Raw genomic sequence first — 26803 nt, forward strand, 5'->3', positions numbered from 1 at the left:
CTTTAATTGAACTCACTGGCTCAGAAAACTGGACTGGGCATTAGAAATTTTATCTAGTGGAAGAGTAAAGGCTCTAGTTTCACAAGACTTTGGATGAGCATAGGTTCTATTTCACCATCAGTACTTAAAATTCACACAGCAGAATGCAATATTTTCTAAAGGAACTTTTTAATTTTTACAGGACTTGCTACACAGCTAACTTGACATAACCATAAGCAGCATGTCTTCTCAAAGATCCATACTAAATTGGTCCCCATGCGCAAACTTCAGAAACATACATACAAACAAACCACTCAGAAATATATATATAGAGTAATAATATCCATAGATTTCTGCTCATATGAGCAAGAGCCAGGAAGAGGGAGTCGACACTCCTAGAGGACAAGGGAGTTCCCACAATGTGTGATAGTCATGGCATGGTAAATATGAAGCTGCTGTGTCTCACAGGTAATCCCTTTCTTTCAACTCTTTTCTATCTGTCTTTTCCCTCTCTTCATTACAGTCCCATATCCCTGTCTTCTCTCCTTCCTGCTCTTGCTGCTTGAAATCGGTTCTTTTAATTTTTCTTTCTTTTTTTTTTTTTTCTTTTTTTTTTTTTTTTTAAATGAGACTACAGTTCCTTTAGTTAAAATTTAGGAAAGATAATTTTGATTAGCTGTGTCAAATTTTCTCCAGACATACGGATTTGTGTGTGTATGCGTGTCCGTGTGCACACCACAGCTGAGAGTCAGACAACAGCAGCAGCAGCTGTATTCAGGGGTTATTGCCTCTCTCCTCAAGCTGTCCAGCTCATGTAAAAGCTGGTAGGTAGGAATGCTTTTTGGCACAGCTGCAGCACGGTCTGGTTGTAAATTACGCTTGATCCTACCTAGAGAATTAAGCTCTTGTTGTGATTGCTATTTCAGTTTTGTTCTTCCCAGAGGAGAAGGGGAAACCGTGCCAATCCCAAATGAGATTATTTGAGGCATGGTCAGAGCTGTGGTTTGAGCTTCAACTCTGCTGAGAAGAAAGTTTTTATAGCTGGAAGGATTTTTTAAGGAACTTTGTCTTGGGACACGGTTGTACAGATGACTATAAATGTGGATGATTTATCTACTTAATAGGTCAGTACTGAATGCTAGGGCACTTAGGAAAGTGTGCATTTAAATAACATCTCCAGCCTTAAAAGATATTAAAAATTAAGGATCAATATGCTTTGGAAAACACATCTAATCATTTGTGAAAATTCTGTGTATTCTTTTTTTATAAATCAGGAAGAAATTATCTGTGAAGGGTAAATAGTAAAATTACTATTACCACTGACCAATGGCTATTTTTTTATTATCTGTCAAGGCAAGTAGCAATTTAATATTAATCAACTTCAAACACAAAATTCTTATGAATTGCAACTCTTCAATTTATGTGGTACATATTCATTCAACTTTAGGAGCAAAATGTGCTTTTATGTATATAGTTCCTTACAGCTTCAGTGTTGATTTGAAAAGCTGGGTTTCCCTGAAGGAACATAACAAACAAGTCAATTAAGAAAAAATTCCTGAGAAAATGAGGACAAATTGACTACAAAGAGATGTTAAAACTGATCACTGTGGTGTTAAAAGGCATACAAATGGAGCAGGAGGAATTTCTGACTAAGAGATCAGTGGAGATTTGTCACTGCCACACAACATGATTGAATGGATGATAGAAGAACACATCATAAGACAAGGAAAACATCACACTTCAATTTGTATCTTTGCCTGTTGAATTAAACAAATCTTTTATTTTAAAGATTGATAGGGAGTTGTATGATTTGAACTGAAGATAAGGAATATAGTCCCACGATTTTAATTAAGGAAATTCAATAAAAAATACTGAAGTATTGATATGAAAGGTTAGAAATAATAATTACCGGATAAACTTGGAGTTCCTCCCTTCCTACGCTTTGTCTAAACTTATGAATATTTCTTACAAGGAGAAATAGTGGGTTTTAAAATGTTATCAGCCTGTCACAGAAATTATACGTAGAGCAAAGCAAATCAGAGACTCCACAATTTTTTAAAATGTTTTATTATAAAGGATAGGAAACCAAATCCACATTTTTTTCAAACACAGATAAATAAACAGTAAATATCATGCTTTTAATTTTAAATGTATTTTGCCTTCTGCAATAGGATCTGCACACATGGCATTCTTAACTTGGAGACCTGCAAAACTCTATCTTTTGAAATCATGGTGGAAGACAGACTGCGTCTTTTGCACGTTAATGAAGACCATTAAAAAAAAAAACGCCTGGAAACTGGGACAGAACATGTCTGTGAAGAAAGTGCTGAGTAAAGAGTAGTTTGGTAACTTATGCAGCAGAAAACTTCAAATTAACCCTTAGTCAAGATTATTTCAAATATATATATAAATATATACAACTACACAAAAAAAAAAAAAAGAAAAAAATCGTCCCAATTCAAATTAAAGAAACATCAAATTGTAACAAAATCAGAGAACCCTTAGGGGCTGAAATACCCCTCAATGGTACTATAACCTTGTGATCTTTAGGGAGAGGTGCTTAAAAATATCCAAGCATTTTTTTCTCTATTCCATAGAAATAAACTGCTAAATGAAAAAAAAAAAAAAGGTGAAAAATTAAGGGGAAAAAAAAGTAGTTACTCTATTATCATTACCCTTTAAAACAAATCATATCATTGCTGTGTCTCATCTCAGGAGCAGTTTAATAAAGGAACAAAGCAACAAAGAGATGAGCAAACATCTCACCACGTGTGGATTCTGTGTGCCATATTGGTCCCAATTTAATTGATGAGAATATTACTTTTGATTTCAGTGGGAGCAGGGTAAATTTTCCATTTCATTTCTAGCAGAAGCAGAACAATTGCAAACTACTTTCCCAAATGGACTTTATCCATATGACTTAATCACAAAGGGCTGGAAATGGTAAGAGTTGTCTCCATACCCTCAAAGGCCACCCATTACTTTATTGCTTGTTATTAGAAGACTTTTATCTTTTCCAATAGTCCCACACTTCTGCAGCATTTTAATGGAACAAAATTAGTTAGTAACCTGTAAGCAGTCATCTAAAGTTCTTTAATATTTATATCCTTTTGAGGCTTTTCACCCTTTGCATGGGGTCGGGGTTGCCAGTACAAAATAAATGACTGTTGCAGGAAATATAAACATGATATTTACAAGTTCACAATTCTTTATTTTTTATACAGTTCTGATGAGTATTTTTTATAGTTGTAGCCTAAGCACTGTGTAGAACTGGCATGCTTCTGATATTCACAAAAATGTAATAAAAAAGTAAAATAATTAAGGATAAATTGCACACATGCAAGGATACTGTAAAATGAATCCATTGCCTTAAGCTATGCATTTATGTAATTTTTTATACCCTAACAGTTTGCCTTCCTGTGTTTTTTTGATGAAAAATTCCATGCAAAATCCTGTATTTTCTCTAGGATAATATTTCACATTCTTTAAACCTTCTATTAATTATTCTACATGACATTCAGACTGCCTTTAATGAAAGAAAGGAAAAACCCAAAAACACAGCTACTTTTGTTATCACACTATAAATCCTAGCTCAGGGATTATCCCAATTATCTGATTTACCTCTACAGAGCAACTGAGGAATTTATGCTTATTATCCTTATCATTGTTCATATGTATAACTCAGTTTATTTATTAGAAACCTGTCCTTAAAGTATTTAATGAAAAATAATATTCGCACAAATTATTTGACTCTGGGACTAACACAAATCCATCCACAATTCAAATTCAATTAATTTAAGAAAAACAATATTTGTAGTGGTCACCTTGGATGCTTTAAGATGAGTTTTAATAAAGGTGTCTCTGTAATTTTTTTTCATGGGTGTAATGTTGGCATTTCATTGCTGAATAACATTCTACTCAATAGACTATGGTCGATATGTTTCAGTTCAATTGCGATCCTGTTGCTGAACTTGAAAAAAAACCAAAAAAAACACATCCACTGACAAGCACCAAGTTTGGGCAGAATAGCCAAATCCAGTTCTTTGAAAGATCATTTCATCCACCTTCTTCGAAACCAAGCTCTCCCCAGTCATCAAGAGATGGGGTGACTGTTGGGAAGTGTTTGCAGGTTACGGAGTGATAGCGAAGCGACTTTACATCATCCCTACATGTTGCTTTCAAGAAGCCCTTCACCTTTTACCTTCAGACTGTGATAGTGTTGCTGCTGAGGGCAGTGCTGGCCTGGCTTGTCCTGGGATCCACTGCAGAATTCCTTTAAAAGTCCAAAGGCCGAATCATCATGGTAGTGGAGCGCAAGGAGTAGCTGGGGCCTTTGAAGTAATGCCATTTGATGCCATTGAGCTTTCCGTGGTTTTGTCCAGCTGTGTAGAACATCCCGTTGAGATTGGATGGGCCACAGGCGTCAAACCACCACCCTGAAACCATTAAGACAAAGACTTAAACTGCAAGTGCACTATGTATTTTATATTGTTTTATAGGTTTAGCTGATTAGCAAATTCTGGTAAATAGCTCATAAATAGTGCTGGTATGGTATTTTCATATTTTCCTTTTTTGCTGTTTTGTGGTGTTCTATAGTCAGCAGTGCTGGAGAACACACGTGTATTTACAGAATTGCAAAAGTAATTAAGTCCCTATCCATTCTACTTTTATATGCAGTATGTGAAGTAAAAGCAAGGACATGAAAAATAAACTGCTTTGTATTTTTAGACAGCATTTCTTTTTTCATTTAAATCTTAGAAAAGGACTATAATTCAAAAGTAATTTCACTTGTTAAGTTACTTTGAGAATAAGCATGATTTGATTTTATTTACCATTACAGTTGCTTTAACTGTCATTGCTCAACTGCTCAGTTGCTTTTGCTGCCATATTATATGGTTTTAGCAACAGGAATATGAGAATTATGGTGCTGCATCGCCCTATTTTAAGTTGTTGCTTTAAGATGAAATTAAGCAGTGAACTCTCTTGTTTATCTCTCCAAGATCTTTTCTTGTTAAGGTGAGTTTTAGATTGCCATGAGAGCTAGAGTTTTAAGAATTCCAAATAACACGAAACTTGGCAACACCAAGACTACAGAACACAAACTGACAAAGACAAGCTAGGTGGCATGCTGACTCTACTGAAAGTAGTGGGAGTTTTGCTGGATACCTTGATGGGAATAGAATTTTCTTTCCAACACCTAGCAGAGTATCTATCTATAGTAACAGAAAGATGCTTAGCTCAGACTGAGAAAGGCAGAATAAATTCCCAGACTGCAAAAAGCAAATATCCAGAATGTCAAAAATGTATTAATTTCTGTGGCTAGGACTTCTATTTGTCAGAAAGATTTCTGTTGGGGCTTTCTATCATAGCAAGATCTATAATTTTGTAAATCTTTAGCATAGGTTTTATGCATCTTTCCATGGAATATGGTTGTACTGAAAATTTGAGTCATGAGGCAAATAAGATCATTAAGAATAGGTGGTGACTTTTGCTTTTGGAAGTTAAATGCTACTTCATTTTTTAAAAAAAAGTTTTTTCAGCCTGTACATCACAGCATTGCAATCTTCCCAGGACCTGTTTTAAAGCATTTTCTACTAGTACTGGTAGTGGCAAACTGATCATCCAGTGAGTGCCTACTGAATTCTGCAGGTGTCAGTGTGAACTAGAATGCAGAATTTTAAATTTTCAGTGTGTTTTCCACTCTGACTTCTGGAAAACAAATTAAACTGTGACAAACTCCTTTTAGACAGTGTTCACTCTCCAAGGGAATCCTTCAATTCCATCACATTTAGTGGTCATCCTTTTATCTACCTATAATGAATGCATTATATGAAAGTATTTTAATCCACGGTCTACTACTACCACCAATATGGTATTGATTGTGTTTAGCCCTCAGGACCAGTGCTTACTCTGTTCTTTGTATTCAGATCCACATAATTTATGCCTCTACTCTTGTAATTCATAAGATTTTGGAAAGTACTTAGTGTTTTGGTATTTTTTAAGAAGTAACACTTCATAATGAAATCTTGAGGGATGAATTTATGCCAGATAAATTCTGACAATCTTCTATTTTGGTACAGATGACCTCCCTTTGATTTCAACATTATACTTAAGGGGGCAATAACCAAAGAAAGGGAAAGCTGTACAGCTGATGTTTAACTGTAACCAGAGTATAATCTTGTAGAAACTTAAGACGAAGTTAAACAGAGAAATCCTAATCCTCATTTTTCAAAGCTGGAACCCAGACACAGCTGGGTTCTGTTTATGGTGTTGGGAGGAAGGCATGGCGAGCTGACCTAGTTACCATTTCATGTTAAAGGAACAGGAATAGATGCATAAATGGTCTTTTTTGGGATGAAGGTTTTCAGTGATGCCATAAAAAAATCAATGTAAAAAATGGAATAAGCCAAACAGTTGTGAGGATTTGCTCCAGTTCTCATCACAGATTTCTTCTAAATAAACACTTCTTTCATAATGTGTTTTAATGAGCTTAACTTTTTTCCTACTGTACTGTTCTTGTTAGTGAGAATAATTGAATGTTTAAAGATGTTTCCTAATATTGCATTAAAACTTTGGGTTTACTTTCTCACTGTATTTTGGTTTGTTTTTTAAGTGAGGTGGGTTGGGTTTTTTTGTTTTGTTTCATGGTGGGTTTTTTTTTCTCCATATGGTTATTTCTCTCCATGCTCCTCTGCAGTCCTCTGAAAGGTCTTCACTCCCCATAGGACCTCAGATTATTGCAAGACTTCCCACTGCATGTCTCAACACCAAAACTCACATCTTTGAATGGATGCAGAGGAAATGGTTTTTTTCAGACGCTTTGTATATTGAGGGAAAGAGGAATGCAAGCAGTGACTTTCTTGGTAGCTATGAGGAAGTGGGGGAACATAAACCAGAGGTTTCTGAAAGATGTACCTGCAGCACTGCCATGGTAGAAAACACCAAATAAAGCAGCACCAGAGCTGTGAGACATTCTGACCCAAGGAAAGACACTCAGTAGCCAGATGTTGGCTTATTACCTGGGGTTCACAGGATTTTCTTCTCATGAACAATCTTATTTATTTTTCTCTACAAGGTAATGGCTTTCTCAAATAAGTATAAAGTCATATTTGAACAGCAGTAAGATTTTAACTTTGGAGATAACTTTTGGCAATAATTTCCACGGGATACTTGAATCAGGCATGAGAATGATGAAGAGTGGGCGTTGTAAGAAATAATAATAGCAGTAAGATTTTAAAGTGAAGTGGTAAAAAAGAAGGCTTTCATGAGAAGGTTAAGAAGGTTTTTTATTCAGAAAGAGAGGTAGTTTCTTCAAGCTGTTGTGATCACAATTTCATTAATTGTTTATTTGAACAGAGGGCCAATTCAAATTTTTTTTTTGTTAGCCCACCTCTAATACTTTGTATATTACAAGCAGTACTACCATCTCTGTTTGTAATAAAAATCCCTAGGTCATAATATATTTTCCAGACAAATATAATTTAAATAATGCATAGATAGTTGTTTGAAAGTTCAGCTATACAAATAAAATTAATCCTCACTGTAGATGGCTGTTCTCCTAGAACAGTTAAAGTAGGTTCACATTTTGGGGATGATTGTGCTTTGGTCTTTAATTAATGTTGCTATTACCAATGGGAATTTGTTAAATTTCATGTCAGCTCTTTTCATTAAATAAATATATTTTGAATGTTTAAGCCACCTATCCCAGAGAGCTATCTCCAGACCATAATATATCTATACTGTACTATATCTTTGTCTGAATATGAATGTTTATTGAAATAATTTCCATCAATTCTTGCAAAAAAATACCTAATAAAGGAGCATTGCTCAAATAAGTAACAATAATAAAAGAAAAAAACCCAGAAGTATCTTTTATAATGGTTTTCTGAAGTGACAAGCACAATTTTTGCATGATAGAATCATCTTTGTCAAAGCAACATTAAAAAAAGGCTTTTGTATGCCAAAGCTAACAGATTTGCTTTTTTGGCTTGTTGCACAAATTGCAATTAAGCATGTTTGCATATAAAATTCTTTTTTAATAACCCAATGTAAATCAATCCATGAGTACACTGTAAGGCGGTTGTGCATTGGGAACTGTAAGGATTGGTCAGGTTTGATGGGAGGTTCTTAGTCGGCTTTTCCATTCTAAAAGAATAGGTGTCTAAACACTGCATGTTTGATGGCAGACCCTTTCCTCACACATCTCTATTCTCCCTGCTGAGGACACTGAATTTCTCTGGATGAAGTTTTGGATGACACCTCACCTCAATCTATCAGTGGAGCCATAGGACAGAGTCCAAAAGAGTGAATTTAGCAGGAAAGACTTAGGATTGTTTAGTCAGAATTTGAAAGACAAATTGCCAACAATTTCAAATTAACCAAAAACCTTTCAAAGAAATTGAAAGGAGTGGTCTCTATTCTTTCCAATGGTGGAGGATATGACAAGATGGAACACATCTAAATTATCACAGAATTAGTCAACGTGCAAAGCTTTCTTATACTAAGTGTAGACAAACTCAGTAACAGACTTTAACATGGGAATGAACATCAACAGAAATCTTGAAGATGAATAGAAAGACAGAAACAAATAGATAGAGAAGAATCTGTCTTGGAAAGGGACTAAATGACCTTTGGAGGTAATTTCTATGTTCTTTTATTCCTTAAGAGTATTGGATTGACCAGACTACCATTTGACAATCTGAAGATTAAATTAGAATTTAGCTGTCAGGATATAAGATGAAAAGGCATTAGCTTTTCATATCAACTGGATAATGCAGTCCCTTTCATAGGGACCTTTTTATGAGGTAAAAATAATATGAAACTTGCAGACTGGTGACTATGTTCTAATATATCAAAAGTTAGTCGCTTCCTGAAGGTCTCCTAACACTGTATTACAGTTGCCCCTATTTAACCCTGATATGCATACTAATGTAGTAATGCTTTTGTTAAAAGTGCTGCATAGTCCTTTGTCTAATTAAATATTTCTAATATTTCTAGCAAAAAAACCAAATAATATTCTTACTACTTCTTATTTGCATGGTGATCATATTTTTTCATAAAAATATTTGGCAATATAAATGATACTTCATTAATGGTGTTTTCTGAGCAATTTCTTTATGAAAGCAGGAATATGCATAAAACTTAAAAACTGGTGCTTTTTTATGTAATCAGGTGTATATCCAAGGGTTCAGGCTGGATACTTTTAAGCATGGTGTCATTGCTTCTTTCAAATATTTTGTTTCAATGATAAGAAAAACTACAGCTTTTCTGATTGGATTGTATGGGCAGATTTCTATATTCAGCCAAGAACTTCTCTCCAAGTCATGACACGAATCCTCCATACCCTTCCTGCCAGAGATTCATAAAATTCACCACTTGGAGGAAAAAGCAGTGAAACAACAGGCAATGAATACAACACTGTTTGGGAGTCATTGAGCAGTCTCTAGCTTAACAGATGAAAAATCCATTGAGGTTTAATAAATATGTGTTTAATAAATACATACTTCTCTGACTCAGGAAGCCCCTGAGATTCAAAAGATACTGAGAAAATATTCAAGGACTGACTGCTGTCAGAGACAGGAGACTCCAGCTGCATGGACCTCTGCTTCCAGTAAAATAAACCAAACAAACAGTTTATTTCAGTCATTTATGCTGCTTCAAACCTGGCAAGCAATCTAGAAAGTCTCCCCATCTCTTTGTCAAATTATTTTAGGGATCAGAAGTTTAGCAATATTCTCACTTCTCACCTGAAGCAAGGTAAATGCCTTTGTGAACACCTCAGACTGCAGCCAATGCCAAAGAAAATCACCTTAGAACTCTTACTTGGTTAGCCAAGACACCATAAGTCACTTTCCAGTAACTGAAAAAAATTGCACAAACAATTTGGGGCTCAGCTGACAGGTGGTATCTGGCAGAACGGATGGGAATTTGGCCCAGGAATCTGATCCAGAGATATTAAATGCTAAGGGCTGTATTGGAAATCCAAGCACTTTGGACTTCTACTCATAGGCTCATTCTGGTGACAGTTTGTTGCATTTTCAGTGCTGTTTCTTGCAAAAAAAGCTGTGTGTAACTAATTGGGGAACTCTTCAGACTAAGGCTTGAAATAATATGGGGATGTATATACAACCCTTTTTTTTTCAGTTTACTGGCCTGAGATATTGAAACAATGAAGAAATTATTCGAATGAATATGATTTGTCTCCCCTTAAAGTAAAACAAGCATGCTTGGATTAAATTTTCCAAGGCACAAAAAAGCAGCTAAAACATTTAAATACAACAGTTTAGAGGGGTTAAGAATCATGCATGTGATTTTGAAGACATTCCTTAAAAGCCAAGTAAAGATAGAGCCAAGTAGCATAGCATGGCTCTTGAAAGGACAAGACACACACACACACAAAATACACTCTTAGTGCTTCTGTATTATTCTCCCAGTATTTAATTTCTCATTCCAGGGAAGAGGGATGAGATAAAGGAGGAGAGAGAATAATAGTTATGATATAGACCAAATAAAACTGACAACTAGCAAGATCACTGAGAGAAATGTGTGTTTTCCTTACATTTTTATTTTCAGCCTTGATTATAACCATATCACAGTCTTGAGCTTTGACTTATCTCAGCCTTTATTCCTGACATAAATATATTCAGTTCACCTCATAGAGATAACACTCACCCAAACTGTCATGATAGCTAGAAACTTGCCTGCAGATTTCATACCATTCATCATTAAAGAGCTCTCTGTGATGTTGCCAAAACTAACAGAGTCTGATATCTTTTTTGGGGGAAAAAAAAAAAAAGAGGTTTTCCAAAACCTGTTATCATTGCTACTTTTCTAAATTAGTCTTTGTCTGTTACAAAACTGAAATATACTCACTAAAAAGCGGTTTTGGTATTTAATTCAATTTCTGATCTTTCTCAAGGAATGAGAAAGTTGTTTCAAGGAGCAAAGCATAGCAGACTGTTTGAGAAGAACTCTAGCATGATTAAGGTCTTTCTTGAGGAACTACAAATTACAGTGCTGTACAGCCTGTCTCCAAAGGAACAGTACTCGGAGTCTATTCCAAAAGAGTAGACTCATCTATCTCCAAAGGATAATTGCATCTCCTTTTACTGTGCAGATTTGCTATACTTGTGGTTTCCTCAGCCTTTGGTAATTCTCCCCCTTCGTCCCTATTCATTTCATTTGGTACCAGTATATTCCTATATGTGGCTTGGTTGTTGATTTACAGGACTGCTGCAGCAATATGTGTGAACCCTGTGGAATGGTTGTTCAACAGCAGACTGACCTTGGTGGGGTATTGACCTGTCATAGAAGTCAGAGCAGGAAAATAAACAAACCCTCAGCTCCCAGAACGAGCTGTCTGGGAGTAGAAGTGTTTCCAGGCAGCTCAGACACATGAATGAGTCTGCACTTCAGCACAGACACAACTCACACTCAGGAGCTTCTAACCAGACTCTGGCCTGCCCTGGAAGCAACACGCTTTAATTCAGCATGTTCTCGAAAGGAAAAGGTCAACAGTTTTAATTAAAATAAAATATTGACTCCTTATCCACTATCTGTCTCCAGATCTATATGGTTAGCTTCTATTTTTTATAGAAATGAAAAGGTAGTGTCTGATCACCTGTCCATGAAAAGGTAATGTCTGATCACCTGTCCACTGGAAGAAGTTTCTCATGATAACTTCTAATACAATATCACTAGAGGAAGTTAGGGGAGCTTGAAAAATTGGCTCCTTAAAGACTTTCCCAACTGGGTCATTTCCCAGCAAAAGAGAATGAGGAGTTGGGTTGTGCACCTGATATAACTCTCAGTGATGGGAACCCATCTTCTGTTAGTAGATGATTGCTTTAGAGGCTCCTATGTGCCTGAATGTGGCCTGAGCTGGATTCAGTCAGAGTGCCAGTAACCACAAATAATACAGGTTTAACAGTCTGATCCAAAATACTGAAAAATTTACATGCAATAGGATTTTTTTCCAGGAAAGTTAGAAATCACTGAGAGAGAGTCTTCAAATAAGATCAGATGTGAAGATAAGAAAGGGCCTCTCTTGGTCATTCAGTCAATGAATCAAAGAATCCCAGTTTAAGCTTTCTGCTATAATGTGGTATTCTAGAGATAAAAATGATCTTGCCCATATAGGGATTAGGAGTATGTATCATTTTCCAGAGAAAGTTCTCATTCTTAGGAGGATTAGGAGTCTGAATGGAGAGATAATCTCAGATATTCATTCTCTGCACTGGAGGGAAAACATACCTGTCATATACCCTATACTTGCTGGCAGTCAGATTGACTTGGGACTTTAAACTGTTCCAGTGTAACTTGTTTGTGCTCTTCCCCACCCCAACTTTCTTTCTTTCTGCACTCTGACTCAGCTTGCAAAGGATATCAGCTTAAACCTTCCAGATTTAAACAGGTGGTTGCAGGTCTAGTCTTTCACAGGTGAGTGAATTAGTCATTTAGTGTCTTTATGCATTATGCTCACCTAACAGAGAAAGTTTAACCATTAAAATTATTTTAATAACAGAATCACATCCCTAAGTGAAATAGATAATCTATTACAAGTCTAGACTCTGATAGTTTCTAAATTTTATCATCTAATATCTAATACCTGGCCATTTCTCTCTTCTTTTTCTCCAACTTCTCACAAACTTCTTTCCACCTTTTTAATCTTTTAACTTATTCTTTCTTATTTTTCCTTTCTTGCCTAAACGATGACACTAACTTATGCTTTCCTCTTTGACATTGTTGCAACAGCTTCAGTGCAGAAGTATACTGACTGCATCTCTGAATAACCCTTTCTCTGCTGATAGGAATCTAGAGGCATTGGTATTACCACAATATATGTATAGAAAAAAGTAGGAGTAATAATAATAAAAGTTTTCACTCAGGACTTATACATCCATGATACAACTGTATCCATGGTTGCTTTGGGAAAACACAGTAGATTCCTATTAAAGTTCAGAGCTTGTACTCACCTCCAGTCAACATGAGAGCACATTTACACATGCAGTTGTCGTTGTCAGCATCTTTTGTACTGAATTCAGCACCATGCAAGATCAGGCTACTCTGTTTTCCAGCAGTTCCACTGTGACCTTTTAAATAAAGCCTGAAACAACAAGAGAAAACAATCAGTGTCACCAAAATAGAAAAGAAAGATAAGAGATTCAGATCTTTTTCCACATCAGGTTGGCATTCTACGAAGTGCACTCAGAAAATTTGTGAATCTCTCGTGTTTTGGCTCAATCTCTGTTGTTTCAGGTGTAAAATGGGGACATTTAGTGTTTTTCAGTGTATCTGTAGTAGCACATTGTCCTTGCTCCAGAGCAGAACTGAGCTCAAGGAATCTGAACTGGAAATACAACAAAGTAGAGGGAGTGGGAAATGGAGGAGTGAGAAGATATCTGGAGTACATTGACAGAATAATTGAGTACTTGAGTAGCCAGTTTCATTACTGTGGCACAGAAGCAGCAATCCCAGTTAAGAGGAGTTATGTTATTAATCCCTGGGCTTGAAAGAAGATTTTAGCAGTCTTAGAATTTTTAATTGCACCATTTACAGCACAAGCCAGCAACCCAGTTCTGCCAAGGCTATCTCTGAGTGACAAATGGAGAATAACTCCGAGTTCAAGCCACAAAAGTCTTCATAATTTGCAATGCTAAAAATTCCTTTTCTTAAGGAGTCTTTCAGCTAGTTGAAACCACAACCATAGGCTGGGAGCTAGAGCTCAGCTGCTAGCAGCCAAACGTGCCAGCTGCAGGAATGTTGAACAGAGTACCTCTGTGTCCCACCAAAGAAACACTGGGGGCAGGGGAGGGGAGGGGAGGGGAGGACAGGACAGGACAGGACAGGACAGGAGCTACTTCCTGTATATAACCATCTATATCAGACGTGATCAATTCCTTCCTGTTTTTTTCATAAAACATTGCTGGAAGGTGTACCCTTTGTCATAATAGCGTCATATGCAAGAAGGAAGATATAGGATCCCAGTGTCCACTGGAGAAATAAGAAGCCCACAATCCTTACATCTCAGGAGCAAGCCCCAGCCACTGGGGCAAGCAAGAGGGGAAGACACATCCCTCCCCTGTCTCCCTGAATCTCTACAGGCTAGGAATAAATCACCCAAAGGCCTCAACAAGAATATGATTTGATAAATAGTGGGATAGATTTCTCCACTGAAGAGAAGGTGAGAAATATCTGTTCTGTTTCTCCTAGGGTTATTGAGGAAGGGCAAATTTATTTTTTAAATATCAAATATAAAATGCATAAGGAATCATGAGAGCAGAAGCAGGACATATTCAGGAGAGATGTCTACTTCTCTCTGTGATTTACAGCTGGGAGTGCTATCCTAGAAAATGCTTTCCCAACTTCTCCCACAGAGTGAACAAGGAGAAGCAGATGGGAGTCACTGACTCACTATTTCTCTGTTGTTGTATTTTTATCTAGTTACTTTGCATGACTAAAAGAGTAAACGCCTTCACCAGAGTGTCATTCATCCATTTGTTTAGATGGAAGACAAATACTTTGCTGCAGTGTTCACAGCATTAACAGCAGGAGTAGAGAACATCCCTAACTCATCAGTAGTAGCAGTAGTTAAGCCATTGGCATTTTTCTGAGATGAGGATAGTTCTGTCGCCCAGACTGAGATTTAAATAAAGCCCAGTTCTCCCACAGAACTTTGGAGTTGAATCCTGCTTATGAGGGCAAAGGCACCATATGGCAGCTTTCCTTAATCAAGTGCATGGCTGCTGGTTTTCATTGGTTTAGTTTTGGGGTTTTTTTGCCTTGCGTGTATCTGTGGGTGGATATTAGGTCCAAACAAAGCCAATTGGATTAAACTTGTCACAGACACTCATTATAGAAAAGCCTTCTCAGAATACCCAGTGAGGTTACTGAGCCCTCTCAAAATGTGAAGGCATAGAACCAGCACTTAGCAATATACAGAGTTTCATACTTGTAGACTGACTTAAACTTCACTTAATTTTTAGTGAATTTCTTCCTATGTGTCCTTTGTCCATCTCTAAAAATGGAGACAGTAGATGCTAAGCATGAATACTTTAAAATAAAAAAAATACTTTAAAAAGATTTGCCAGAGTTATCTTTTTAAAGTAGTTACACTGCCTACCTTAATTTGATTTTAATTTTGAATCTTACCTGACTGAGGCTCATAATTAAATACCTTTGGACTGAATCCTTGGAGCAAGTTTTGTATATGTAGATAGATAACTACACACACATAAACATACAAAATTTTTTGAATTAAATACAAATATCATGCATGGTCAAATACCTTTCAATAGCACAAAAAAAGATAAGGTCAAGTGGAAACCCAATAAAAGACTGTGAAAATCCTTTGTAATTTAACAAGGAATAACCAAGGAACAGGAATCCAGGAAGGTCATTGCACAATGCCATTGCCCAATCATGGTGAAAATTAGCCTGTAATGACCATGTTAGTCTACCAAAGGATGTTTGTTTTAGACAAGATTAATCTAAGATCTGTCTTTGCACATGTCCATTTCTTTGTTTCATACAAACGAAAAGCTGGAATTGATCCCATCTTAATTCATTGGACTTTTGCCTTGTTTTGCAGGCTGTGTCTAATATTTTGCAGAACAAAATAAACTTCCCTGAAGTTGTGTTGATTGAAGAATTATTTTGTCACATGATATCTAGGATGTGAGTTTAAATGGCTGTACATCCTCATTATACCTGCCATACCAAAGCTCACAGAAGTCTCATAAAGTCAGAATAAAAAGAAAATGCTGTTTACTTAAATAAGAAAGACAAGGTTAGCCAGACCTTTTCATTAGCAATCAACACTATAAAACCCACTTAGTCCAATTAAAAAAAAAAAAGTACAATCTAAGTAAACATAAAACATAAAGAAATAAATATTACTTGGTATTCAATGTTTTCCCCAAAGGGTGAGGGCATTAGGATTATTTACAAGCTCTTTACTGTCCCTCATATTTTACAAACATTCCACTCATCACAGATTTAGATCTTGCCAGTTATGTTTGACTTTCCCTCAATACAATTTGTCTAGTAGGTCTCCAGTGACTTTAAAAGGATAAAGCTTAACTTGGCTCTGAACTCTAGTGCTCTTATCGCACCACAGCCATGGGCAGATGAACCACAGGGCGAAACAGTAATTCTATTTCTTTGGGCTTTTCTCCCTGAATTGGCATTGCCTGACAGTTAAGAAAAAATGACACTGCAAAGTTGGCACTACTTTACACCAAAATCAGATCTCAACCAAAACCCAGAACTGGTCCTGAAGCAATCAGTTCTTCTCATTCTGAGCTACAGTTCAAGCCATACAGATCCAAACTAATCTAGCTGGAGATTGCACAGCACAGCAGTAGGCTAACTGATGAGCTTGTTAGCTTCCAGGAGCAGGAGACATCTTACTACATGGACTTTAGTTATTTAGTATTCTCAGATTCAGTTTGGTAGGATTGAACCTACATGAGTACTGGCGTAATATCCTTAATAATTAAATAGAGAGAACCAGGAGTCTTGAAGTAGGATTTAAAAGATTCAGCATGGTGAATGGAGAGGAACACATATTTGCCTTTGGGAAATATTTTAAAGGGATGCCTCTAAATTCCCACCTGTGTTTTGTCTCTGCATCCTAAAATGTCCTTTCTCCAGCCTGCTCATTCCACATAGCAGGAGGGAATCCGAGATTCTGATCTCTTCTCAAAGGAGAGGTTGTTAATATTGATGGAAATGGTCATGGAATAAAAATGGTTGCAGGGGGATCAGAATCCTGCACCCAGAACTTCCTTTTCTGAGCTCTCTCCTCACTGTGTTTTAATTTTTTCCTAACTTTAACAGGAATAGAGGGCACCTACATCTCAGTCCTTCTAATCATCATGTCACCACCTATGCAGGTATGTCCTGCATGTTAGGCATGTGAAACGCATCTTTGTTTTTAAAACTTACGTGACTGACTGTTGCAGTGACCCAGCCCACTGCGGGGCTGGGGCAGCGTGATGCCAATCAATCCCAGCCCATCCCCTGGATCGAGTTTCCCGAAGAGGCAGGCTCAGAGGGTGGGTCGAGGGGCGGCTCAGAAGCCTAAGCCGCACCCCCTGGGCGGTGCCCGGGCCCAAGCCGCCTCCCCCGGTTCGGGAAAATTCTCGGTTCCTCGGTTGTTCGCTGGTTCTCTGTTATAACTCCCGCCTCTCGGTTTACCCCAGTGGTTCTTGCTGAATTGTATCCTCCCCCTGGCTTGTAACTCATTGGTTGTTTTCCCCTTTCACCGGGATTTTCAAATTCCCTATAAAACTGAGCACGAGCCTCGGGGCAGGGTCCCATCGCATTCCATCCCTTCCGAGCTTGTTCGGGTTGCAAAACTTCTGACAATAAACCTGTTAGGAGCCACACCAGAACAGCTTCTCTCTTCCTTTGTCTCCAAGCTAACCTGAGCCGATCCCATCTGTTCCTGCCGTGTTTCCTCTGCTGAGAAGCCAGCTAGCGAGCTCAGCCAGCAGCTCTTTTCCTGATGCCGAAGCCGCTTCAGCAACGCACAGAAGAACGCAGCTGGACTCTCTCTGACCTGGGGCACACCAGAGCTCGTGCCTCGAGCACAAGTACTGTGTTAACTGACATTACTTTGCCCTCTAATTTAGAAATATTTGAGGTTGAGGAAGGATTTAACTTGCATCTCCCATCTTGTTCACAGCTGCATCTAAATGTTAGATAGCTTCAGTTTCTGAAATGAAAGCCACTTGTAAAGATGCTGAAGTTGGTCAAGTTCCTTGAAATGCTATGTTAGTCAAATAATTCCATTCATAATGGAATTTAGGTGATTTTGGTTCCCTTTGTGAACCAAAGCCCACTGGACTGCAACCACCTAGGAGGACCCAGTATGAGATTATACTTACAATACTCTTAATTCTAGACATTAATTGTAATAATATTAAGTAAGAAATAAAAGAAAACAAAACCACCTAAACCACTCTCAAAAACAGAGAGCAGCTTCATTTTAAGTTCAGGTTCGGTTTTCTTTTTCCCTCAAAAACTCTTTAATTAATTATTTGGGATTCAAAAACCGTTTTTTAAATCATTTAATAAGACATCATGTCTACATTAAATATCGTTCGTTTCTTAGAAATCTTGCCAAAGTACCTTTACCCAAACATATTGCAAAATCTTATCAAGTCTCCCAATGGTAGCAGTTGTCCATGAATAGCAAAAGCACCTCTATAATAAAGACATCTTACAAATATTCAATGATAACGTGTTGTGAACAGGAGAGAAAAAAAATCGAAATAATTACTCTAAAGAAATACTACTGTTACTGAGGTTGAAACTAAAATGTCTGCTAAAAGCCTGCTAAATATGAAACTAAATATAATGGAGTAACTATGTGGGAATCCTAACCCTGGTATTTTACCTATATACCCTAACTTTTTCATCATTTAGTGTTCCCACTAAAGGATAAGGGGAAGTATCCCTTGTGTGTGCTAAGTTTTAAAATCAGTGTAAAGATCATCTCCTTGTTGGAGATAGAGCATGAGCCATCTGTGGTGACCAGGGGATCCCTGTGAGTTTGAACTGTGCTGGGCTATAGAGTAGAAGGCATCTTAGTTAGTGCCCTTGTCCAGATTTCAGATAGTTTGCCTGGGCGCCTATTAGGATCCTTTTTTCTTTGTTAGGAAATAAAACTTCTTCTTAAACATAACCTTTTTTTTCTTTGAAAGGGGGAGGAGGAAATAGTTAGACTTCATTAGGGCAGTGCATACTCTCCTTATGAAAACACACGAAATTAAATCAAATCAAACCACGATTTTTTTTTTAGCATGAATCAAGATTAACTTACTAGCAAGAATGTAACACCAGAGGAGGTAAATAATCATTAGAAGTATACTAAAAGCTACCTTAAAAGAAAGGAAATTACTTTGGAGAAATTGAAGAAATGAGATAGGGTGGAAGACAACAAATATTTAGTCACCACTAACAGAATTTTGAGCTCTTGCTAACTCCTTTAATGAAGTTGCAAGAACAATTCATCACCTTGATCGCTGCCTGTCCTTGAATGAAAAATTGATGTAAAAGTACCAAAGAGAAGCAGAAAGGGAATGTCACAGTTGATGTCTGATTGGAGAAAACCAGAAATATCAAGCGTAAAACCAAACAATACTAAATTTTCCCCGCTCCTATCTTTAGTACAAGGTTGAGAAACAGTGTACATAGTAAATTCACGGACTTTTTATTTAACTTTATTATATTCCTAATAGAGTTTGTAACCGCAAACAGTAGGTATGATGGCTCTGCAAAATGTTGAAAACCTGAATAATGCAGTAAGTAATGCTGACAACTTGAACAGATTTTTAATTTGGCTCTTAATATTCTTGCTGCCTACACATGAAAATAATTTCCTTCCACATTTCCTTTACAAAAGTGTAAGACAAAATAACCTCTGTGTTTCTCCTCCGTTGCTGTGTAGCAATGACTCACTGCTGTAATTATTAAGTCTGACATCCCTGCAGCTCCTTGCCCATTCTCCTGTTGAAACAAGTGAAATGTGCCAGCCAACAAGATATTAATTCAATATATCCAGAGTAAGAACATATATCTTCCAGTTTTAAAGACAAAATGTTAATATAAAGTACAGCAGGAAATGAATATGAGTTTTCCTTTGGAATTGTTTCAGTACAATCTCTCCAAGGCACAACAAATGCTGTATAATAGAGGGATCCTTCCCTGGAATTGCACACTGTTAACAGAAAAACTTGTTTACTCTCTAAGAGCCCACGTTACTTTTAGCGTGTGTTTGAACTACACACCTGACAGGTCAAAGGAGAAAAATATATTTATTCCAGACAGTGAGCAAGCCAACAACCCAGCCATGAATAAGAAACACATTAGAGCAAAATATAAAACAGTCTAATAAGCCTGGATGTTGCACTGATTGTGAATTTACACAAATAATGCAACAAGTTTGCTTTTTCTATATTAAATTTGATTAATAATTAACTAAAGCACTGTACTCACTGGGAACAAGTACACTGGTACTTGGGATAATTAAAAGACACCAGGAGCTACCGTCAGAGAAATTTTTGCTAACATACAGCACACAGTTTGTCATACTGCTGTGCGCAGACAAATGGTGCTTTGTCACGGTTTACAAAAAGTGTTTAAAAATATGTTTATTCTGGACAGCGAACAGGCAAACATATGCTTCTATTACTTGAAATACGTGCTACAGAAGCCACAGAAAGTCACTGTGGCAGTGTGAGCTGCTAGGTTTGCAGCTGATGTCAGTAACATAGTGGTGATGGAGAGGAAACATACGGTAACACTGAGTTTTACTGCTAACAGAAACAGAAACATATTTAAGGCTACTATCACAATGATGTGTTGAACAGAAATAATTCCCTCTACTCTAATCTCTCACCAAACACAGCACAGAAGAGATACATTAATCTGCTACTACCATTTTCTGTTAAAACTATTTTTCAACACAATACTTATTAAAACAAAATTACCCACCAATGTTTTTTCTCATGGAAATCTGAAATGAAACTTTTCGGTTATTAGATTTATTACGTTTTTATTAAATGAAAGTTAAAATCTTGCTACAGAAAAAAAAATTCCCTCTCTCACCAGCTACATAAATGCTAAGATTTCCTGTTGCTACAGAAACTACCACTTTTGTCCTGGTTCATGGTTCTATAAAATGTAACGTTAATTTATAAAATATAGGGGCTGAATTAATTTCAAGCTTGAAATAACTAGAGATGATCAGTGTTTTAAACAGACATATAAACACTGAACTATGCTAAATGATAATGCAAATTATTTTTATATAATTGAAGATTGATGAACTTCTTAAAAAATAAAATACAAAATTAGAAGTTATCTGAACTTTTTCCCAGCACATGGGCAAAGCCAAGGTTAGAGAAATTTTCTTAATTCAAAATGTAACCTAAAATGAAAAAATTTTTTTCTCCCTACTCAAACATACTTCCTGGGTTTGGCTGAAGCCAACAGCAGAAATGCCAAAACTGATTCTTAAGGGGATTTTTTCAGCACAGAAGTAGAGGGACTCTACAGAGAAACTCATATTTTAAAAGTTTTTAAGGCTTATATAAGTAATCAGACCTTCTGATGCTTATCTTTACTGAATTGCTGAAGCTTGTGGTGTTTGTATATCTTTATTTAAATATCTGTTTTACAGACATTGAAGTTAGTGGAAAAGTTCAGAGAACATTTGTTGGAAATTTGATTTATCTTTAAATTGATTAATCATGTTTGAAAACCCAGTAAAAGAGACCCACACAACTACAGCAAAATTTAAACTTAATACTTCTTCCAAAATATGCTTGGAAGTTCCAAAAGCCTCATAAATATAGTTTGTTGAAATCCATGCAGATATATTGTAATAGTGGATTTCATAAATTTATGCTTTAGTTGTACTGAGGGTGACATTAATTATACACTGTCATCCATATAGGTTATACATTATCCTAATTAACTGTTTGAGATAAAATGGAAATAGAAAACTTCATGTATCAGCATTCTGTTCATGCTTACTTTTACCCTGATGGCTACTGTAGAGATACTGGGTTTTGGTTACCATGCAGTGTCTTTGAGAAATATCATTTGCAGGCCATAGTAAAATATTTATCACACAGTTCACTTAATTGAAAGTCATTAATCATAAGTAACCATAAAAGTTACAAATATCATAGATAGACTTATGTTAAAAATTTATATTAATCTTACATAAGTTAGTGTTTGACAATTAATGTGTTTAAAGAGTGTACACTCAATGTATGTTGGGGGAAGGGGTGCTAGGGTTTTGATTTGGATTTATTGTGGAGGTTTTAGTTGCTTTTTCTCTGTGTAAAGAGCGTGCTGCAATTATGCCTGAAATTAGCTATAGTTGTGGTCTAAGAACGTTAAGTACCCTAAGTCCATCTTTGCTGATCAATTATGTTAATTAAAACTTTTCTATGTTGTTTTCAATTAGAAGGAGAAATCTGTGAAGATGACATTTAAATGTGTCATTTCTATTTACAGAGATACAAAAGAACATGTACATATGTGCATGCCTAATTCTTGAGATTCCATAGCTTATATATTTATTTTATTTTATTTCTCAAAAAATAACCAATATTAGTAACTTTCTAGGTGGACATGGTTTTTCATTTTACCTGGATACTGGATACTCGCTGTTTTCCTGGTTGTGGAGGTTCAACTGAATGTTTATACAGCTCAGCAGAGAACTGCAGTCTACCTGCAATAATCCCAAGGATTCAGAGTACATCTCAGGGAAGAAATTGAAGTGGTAGTTTAATACATATTGGCTCCACCATAATATTAGACTATTTCTTTGTAGTTCCATGGTTATGATAGTATCTCAGGTAATAAATCAGGCAGTGAGAAAATTGAGCCTTGAGTATGCCTGTCCTGCAGGAGGAACAGATCAAGACTCATATATAGTTCCACAAAATACTGAGTTTTCTATGGGAGCAAGTGGTAAGAATCAGATAAGTGAGGAGCAGAAAAATAAGAGCAAATCTAAGTACTGGCACTGAGATGATGTCTTTAGATTCCAAAGATTTTGCATAAACCCAAGTGAGGTAGTGTCCTTGAAAAAGCCTATTGCAAAAATGTCAGAGGTTGAAGTATCTCCTGTAATGAGTCAACTGTTGTGGTTCACTTTAGGGCAATATTTACCCTTCTATGCAATGAAAGTAGAATGCTGTCACCCTGTTCAAGAACCATGCCCCCTTCACACAGGTTTGTATTGCTTGAAGTTGTGTGTAGAATCCAAGCTGTTGGCTAAAACAGCAATGAGAGGCACACTAGCTAACAGTATTCCTGACTGGAATATGACTACTGAGCTTATTTTCTTTAATCAAATTGAGTGTTGAATAAGGTGCAACATGTAATCAGCATTAAGAAATTATTTAAATACCAAATTGAACAAAATATCTAAGGTGAATAACATTTTTGCTCATGTTTCCACTGGCACAATAGTTAATTGAAACCGTGGAAGGTATCTTTCCAATACCATAGAATTATAGAAAAAATTACGTTGGAAAAGACCTTCAAGATCATCGCATTCAATCATTAACCCAGCACTGCCAAGTCCACACTAAACCATGTTGCTAAGCACCTCATCTACACAGGTTATAGTACCTCCAGGGATGGTGACTCAACCACTTCCCTGGGCAGCCTGTTCTAATGCTTGACAACTCTTTCTGAGAAAAAATTTTTCCTAATATCCAATCTAAGAGTCCCCTCATGCAACTTGAGGCTGTTTCCTCTTGTCACTTGTTACCTGGGAGAAGAGGCTGACTCCCACCTGGCTACAACCTCTTCTCAGGGAGTTGTAGAGAGTGGTAAGGTCCCCCCTGAGCCTCTTTTCTCCAGACTAAACACCCTCAGATCCCTCAGCTACTCCCCACGTGACTTGTGCTCCAGACACTTCCCCAGCTCTGTTGCCCTTGTCAGGACATTCTTTACAAATCTCTGGGGCAGTTTATTGGTTTGGGTTTTTTCCCACATGAAGAGCCTGGATGTAAGGAAATGAATAACTTTTGATAAAGATGAAAATAGTCTGTAATTAATTTTTCATCAATTTGTTTTGATTATTTATACTTTATTCTGTGCTAGCAGTGTATTCTTCTTTTACAATTGTGCCCCTTTGGGCATTTGCAGATCCTGTTTTAGAAATCTTTCCAGTGTTAATGACCTAATGACCCTATCAAATCTTACTACAGCATTGTTATAATGTGGATGGAATGGAATGAATTTGCGGCTGCCAACAGACTACAATTTAAAGAAATAACTTAATGAATAACACATTAAAATAAATATTTTGGGTTCTGCATGAGATTTTCAAGATTTATGTTGGGATTCATGTCAAGAAATATGTGCTTCCCACTGTGAATCCCAGAGGAAAATGCAAGGATGTTTGGGGGGATATTATTTTCAAAGCAAAATGTTAGTCAGAATTTTCATTCTCTTACCTGTGTTTGAACTTGTTCAGTCCTGATGGATAAGCCAGTTCACAGTTTATGAATTTCTACTAATCAGATTAAAGGGCTTTATCTGCTGGCTGTGGACTCAGACTCATGACATCAGTAAACAGCAAGAGATGTTGAAGAATCACTTTGTGGAGGTGACAGGAAAAGCAATAATTTCCAAATATGGAAACAATACAAGGTACTATTGATGACAACATAATTGATGATTATGATCATGATCTCTTTCTGACTCTAATATTTTAAATTTTTTTTAAGATTTTATGTCATCTTAAAGAGTGTGCATTCATAATGAAACAAGAGTGACTTGACCTTCAGTGAGAGCTCTGATGGTCCTGCCTCAACAAAGTACTTACTATATGCTTAAGAGAAAAAGAATTACCTGGGTACATTGCTGAATGAGGGCCTAAGTCTGTGTAAAAAATAATTTAAAAATATAGGAGGGGAAGGAGAAGAAGAAAAAAATGTGGGGAAAAGATAGCCAAGGCTTCTCTTATTCATACAGTATTATTCACACCAACATTATTCATTTTTTGATTAAAGATTTACGATACTGAAAACAGGATGTAGAATATTATATACACAAGCACATCCCACCTTCAGTCTGAATAGCATGCAAGAGGTTTGGCTTGATCTCTTTACTCATTAGTGGCTGTACTGTACAACATGCTACACTTATCCTCTGGCCTTTATCTCCATTATCACACTAAGGTTAGGCTTTCATTATAAGGGCAATTATCTAGGAAAAGGTAGCAAATTTTATAAGTGACTGATGCATAGAGAGTTTCTGTGAAATGTTTATAGCTATTTGAAAAATAAATACTGGCTTCACTGTTTCCTTGGTTTTCTTAATGCAAAATTAAGTTTAAAAAATGCCAAAATGAGTTATATGGCACTAAGACCTTGGTGGAAAAATATAAACAGACTGTTAAAACATATTTCAACTCCCTTGGCATCATTTGTGGCCAATAAACAGTCGTCTATGAGTGAAAGGTTAACTGACTGTCACCCATTTGTGATCCAAGTTCTTTCCTGGTGCCACGCTGACCAGGCTAACATGGATCAGCATGTTTTACATGCCTTTTTCCCCCTAAAAACCCAGGTCATGACCTAATAAGAGCTGTGATTCACAGTAATGACTCCTTTGGTTCAAATGGCATTGAGATGACTGCAAAGAAGTTTTACTTCAGTGCAACTGAACTATAATGCTAAATAAAAGAAAACAAAACACAAACGGTGCGCATGCACTTGGGTCAAGTGTCTTGAGCTCTTCCAGCAATAATTTAAAACTGAAAACACTACAGCCTCCAGGACCTGATGAAACAGAAGACTGGAGACCAAACTCTGTATGGTACCAGGCACTTTTCTTTCTTTTCCTAATTAGGCTTTCATTGTTACTGAGTACCTCCTTCTTGCAGACCAACTGAACAATAAAAACTATGCTGTTTTGGATATAACAATAATTTTGTGCTCTGATGTTCAAAGTTGTTATCTGTTTGAAGGTTTCTGTAAATTAGCAGCTCTTTAGACATGGTGTATACCTCTGCTTTGTGGTCTAACTCATTCTCTGCATTGCTTCCGGGGACCAAATAATGAATAATATCACTTTTTATTACCATTACCTGAGAGATAGAGACAGCAAAATCAAGTATGTTTCCATTTGATGGGAAAAAAACCCAAAACTCAAACCCAAGAGAACAAGAAACTCTTAAATATTAGTGTAATAAATGACTACTGAAAAATCTGGGATGATCCCTTTGCCAGACTCTCTCCAGGCCCCACAGGTGTACTTTGCTTTTTTTGACTCATGAAAGAAGGAAACTCACAAAAAATACCACACCACTTTTCTGGTATTTGCTGAAAATATGGTGAATCAGTGCAGAAAGTGTTCTCAGGATCAGGCTCTAGAAACCTTGCCAGTATAACTGTTAATGATAAAAGGAGGGGAAAAAACTGCTGGCATTATTTGGCTGGGAAGTTGGTAACATATTTCAGAGACTTTAACCATGTACATTCTAGATTAAATAGGGGTCACTCTAAGAATTTCTGCTTGTGTTTTTCAGGCAGATGAAAGCTTGCTCTGTCAGTTCTCTGAGCAGACATGAGCTCATTCTGCCCACACTCTATCCTGGCTGGAAGCTGAACTCTCGCAATAAGCGTGACACTGAACCTACTCAGGGGCAGGATATTTTAGCCTGGGCTCGATGCCACATTGACAGGGCTACCAAGCTTCTCTTTAGTTCAGAGACTGGGCAGAGAGTCAACAGCTATGGAGGTACAGACAGCCCACACTCTCTGAGGGGGTCTCCAGGTCCCATTCTTCTTTGCTTCTGCATTGTGGAGATCTAAATTTGAATGTTTGGCTGATGGTGAAAACTGTGGACATTTCAGAAAACTGCAAGCAGCTTTTTTTTTTTTTTTTTTTTAATCTGGAGGTATTGTCACTAATACTAAATAAATTTATCATAACCTTGTAAGCATTTAGTGGTCAACTTCACTTTGATGGAAATTGTGGTCATCCACTGGAAGGATATAATTTTTCTCACTGAAATCAGAGACACATCCCCTTCTTTGTACACAGATTTTCTACCTTTTCTGGACTGGTATTTGCAAGTGTCATTTTTTCCAGTTTTGATCAAAGTTATGGGAAGAAAAATGTCCAGGTTAAATATTTTGATCTGGACCTCAATTTGATCCTGAAAATGTACTGCACTTTACAACTTGCACAGCTAATAGTGAAGAGAATGATATAATCAGGGAATCTTCATTAAAGAAACTTTTCCAGTACAGAAATATTTTCTAATGGTGAATTTTAC

General features: G+C 36.7%; 1 protein-coding gene across 1 annotated transcript in view; it reads right to left on the reverse strand.

The window, feature by feature from the left end:
* Positions 1–3191: 3191 nt before the first annotated feature.
* The window catches only part of ANGPT1 (angiopoietin 1), a 154745-nt gene continuing 131133 nt past the window's right edge, over positions 3192–26803 (reverse strand). Inside the window, exons 8-9 of the mRNA XM_032131476.1 lie at positions 12954–13084; positions 3192–4415 (exon numbers count right to left, since the gene is read on the reverse strand). Coding sequence (XP_031987367.1) covers positions 4255–4415; positions 12954–13084 — 292 coding nt within the window. The 3' untranslated portion in view covers positions 3192–4254. The remainder of the gene's footprint in view (positions 4416–12953; positions 13085–26803) is intronic.

Source organism: Corvus moneduloides, chromosome 1, assembly GCF_009650955.1.
Source record: "Corvus moneduloides isolate bCorMon1 chromosome 1, bCorMon1.pri, whole genome shotgun sequence".
Taxonomy (NCBI): Eukaryota; Metazoa; Chordata; class Aves; order Passeriformes; family Corvidae; genus Corvus; species Corvus moneduloides.